At 32.9% G+C, this 1892-nt stretch overlaps 1 protein-coding gene across 1 annotated transcript in view; it reads left to right on the top strand.

The window, feature by feature from the left end:
* The window catches only part of LOC107555663 (hydroxyacylglutathione hydrolase, mitochondrial-like), an 8331-nt gene extending 6521 nt beyond the window's left edge, over positions 1-1810 (top strand). Inside the window, exons 3-5 of the mRNA XM_016238528.1 lie at positions 86-187; positions 278-357; positions 893-1810. Coding sequence (XP_016094014.1) covers positions 86-187; positions 278-357; positions 893-992 — 282 coding nt within the window. The 3' untranslated portion in view covers positions 993-1810. The remainder of the gene's footprint in view (positions 1-85; positions 188-277; positions 358-892) is intronic.
* The last annotated feature ends 82 nt before the right edge of the window (positions 1811-1892 follow it).

Genomic DNA, 1892 nt, shown 5'->3' with positions numbered 1-1892 from the left:
TGAAGTCTTGAAACATCATACTGAAATAGATGTTTTAGGTCATCAAAAGTCACGTTCTAAAGTTACAATTTTCTTTTTTTTTCAGCGTGTATACTGCGGTCACGAGTACACCATCAATAATCTGAAGTTCACACGGCATGTTGAGCCAAATAACGAGGCCATCCAGAAAAAGTTAACATGGGCTAAGGTGTTTAAATCTTCTTTAACATGTATTCACTTTAGCTGCAAATATGATCATAGCGCAAGTGTTTGAATAACCTTGTCTTGCACTGCTTAGGAAAAATATGTTAACAGAGAGCCAACCATTCCCTCTACGGTGGAGGATGAGTTCACATTTAACCCCTTCATGAGAGTGAGGTATGTGAAATAATTCCTAACCATACATCATATGTGACCCTGGAGCACAAAACCAGTCATAAGTCGCTGGGGTATATTTGTAGCAATAGCCAAAAATACATTGTATGGGTCAAAATTACTGATTTTTCTTTTATGCCAAAAATCATTAGGATGTTAAGTAAAGAGCATGTTCCATGAACATATTTAGTCAATTTCTATCGTAAATATATAAAAACTTAATTTTTGATTAGTAATATGCATTGCTAAGAACTTTTCTCAATATTTAGACTTTTTTGCACCCTCAGATTCCAGATTTTCAAATAGTTGCATCTCGGCCAAATATTGTCCTATCATAACAACGCTTATTTATTCAGCTTCCAGATTATGTATAAATCTCAATTTTGAAGACTGGTTTTGTGGTCCAGGGTCAGATATAAACCTTCTTGCACCATCTACACAAATTAACTTAGTCAATTTGGAATATTACTATTAAAAATGTATATAATTTTAAAATGAATACTGTTTCCCCCCTCATGTCTTTGTTTTTGCACTTCAGAGAGAAGTCAGTACAAGAGCATGCTGGGACCAGTGACCCGATTGAAGCCATGAGAAGAATCCGTAAGGAGAAGGATGGCTTTAGAGTCCCAAAGAATTGAGCTTTCAGGCTCGTTTTTGCGATGGTCATCACCACTACGCTTATATCTGCTCATCACTTGACTAACAATCGCAGGACATGCAGAAACTCCATTTACAGCAAAAGCACAATTATTGAGCTGGTATGTTATTTCCATGTTTTTTCTTTAAGACAGCGTATCGTCTTCGGTGAGCAATACACAGGATTGTTAACCTGTAAAACAATGTTATTTAAACCATTGCTGCAAGCAATAGATCAAACAAAAACTAACTATTTATAATGTTTTCATGAATACATTTATGCCACTGATTCGCATTGAATAAAAAAAAAATTTCAAATGTACTAGGTCTGTTTTGTAGGCACAATTTTATTTACGTAAGTTTACGTAGGTTTTATTTTTGGACATTTTCAGCTTTTGGGAAGAGCCAGGCCATGAACCAATGTTATGTGGTTAAATTATAGTTTTATGTCTTAATGTGCAATGTTTTATTTTGTAAATCAAAAAGAATTATTTTTAAGATGTTATGAACAAAGCGTATTTTTATGTCAATCAGAAAATGACATTTGATGAAACTGTGTTTATTCTGATGTCTCTGGATGATTTTGAATATAGAAATTATTGAACAATGCATACTGGTTTTTCGCCTTGTTTTATCTCATCCAGTTATTGTTTCAGCCGAACTTGCACTTTTTGTCATCAAAAATAACAGATATTATAATTATAGTGTTCAAACTGAATAAAGTCTCAATGTAAATTTACATAGCTGTTTGTTTTTTTCATAAATCCAGCTACAATCTTGATTAAAGATGTGCTGTTTTATTACCTTATTTTGTATAAAACAATATTAAGTACTAATTGTTAAACAAATTTTTCTTGTTGCAATAAAAGTTTTCCAACCTTCTTGAACCTATTGTATTACCA

This window comes from Sinocyclocheilus grahami, unplaced genomic scaffold (genome assembly GCF_001515645.1).
Source record: "Sinocyclocheilus grahami isolate Dianchi unplaced genomic scaffold, SAMN03320097.WGS_v1.1 scaffold542.1, whole genome shotgun sequence".
In the NCBI taxonomy this organism is placed as follows: domain Eukaryota; kingdom Metazoa; phylum Chordata; class Actinopteri; order Cypriniformes; family Cyprinidae; genus Sinocyclocheilus; species Sinocyclocheilus grahami.
Note: the sequence above shows the minus strand (reverse complement) of the source record. Positions and strands in the feature narration are given on the sequence as shown.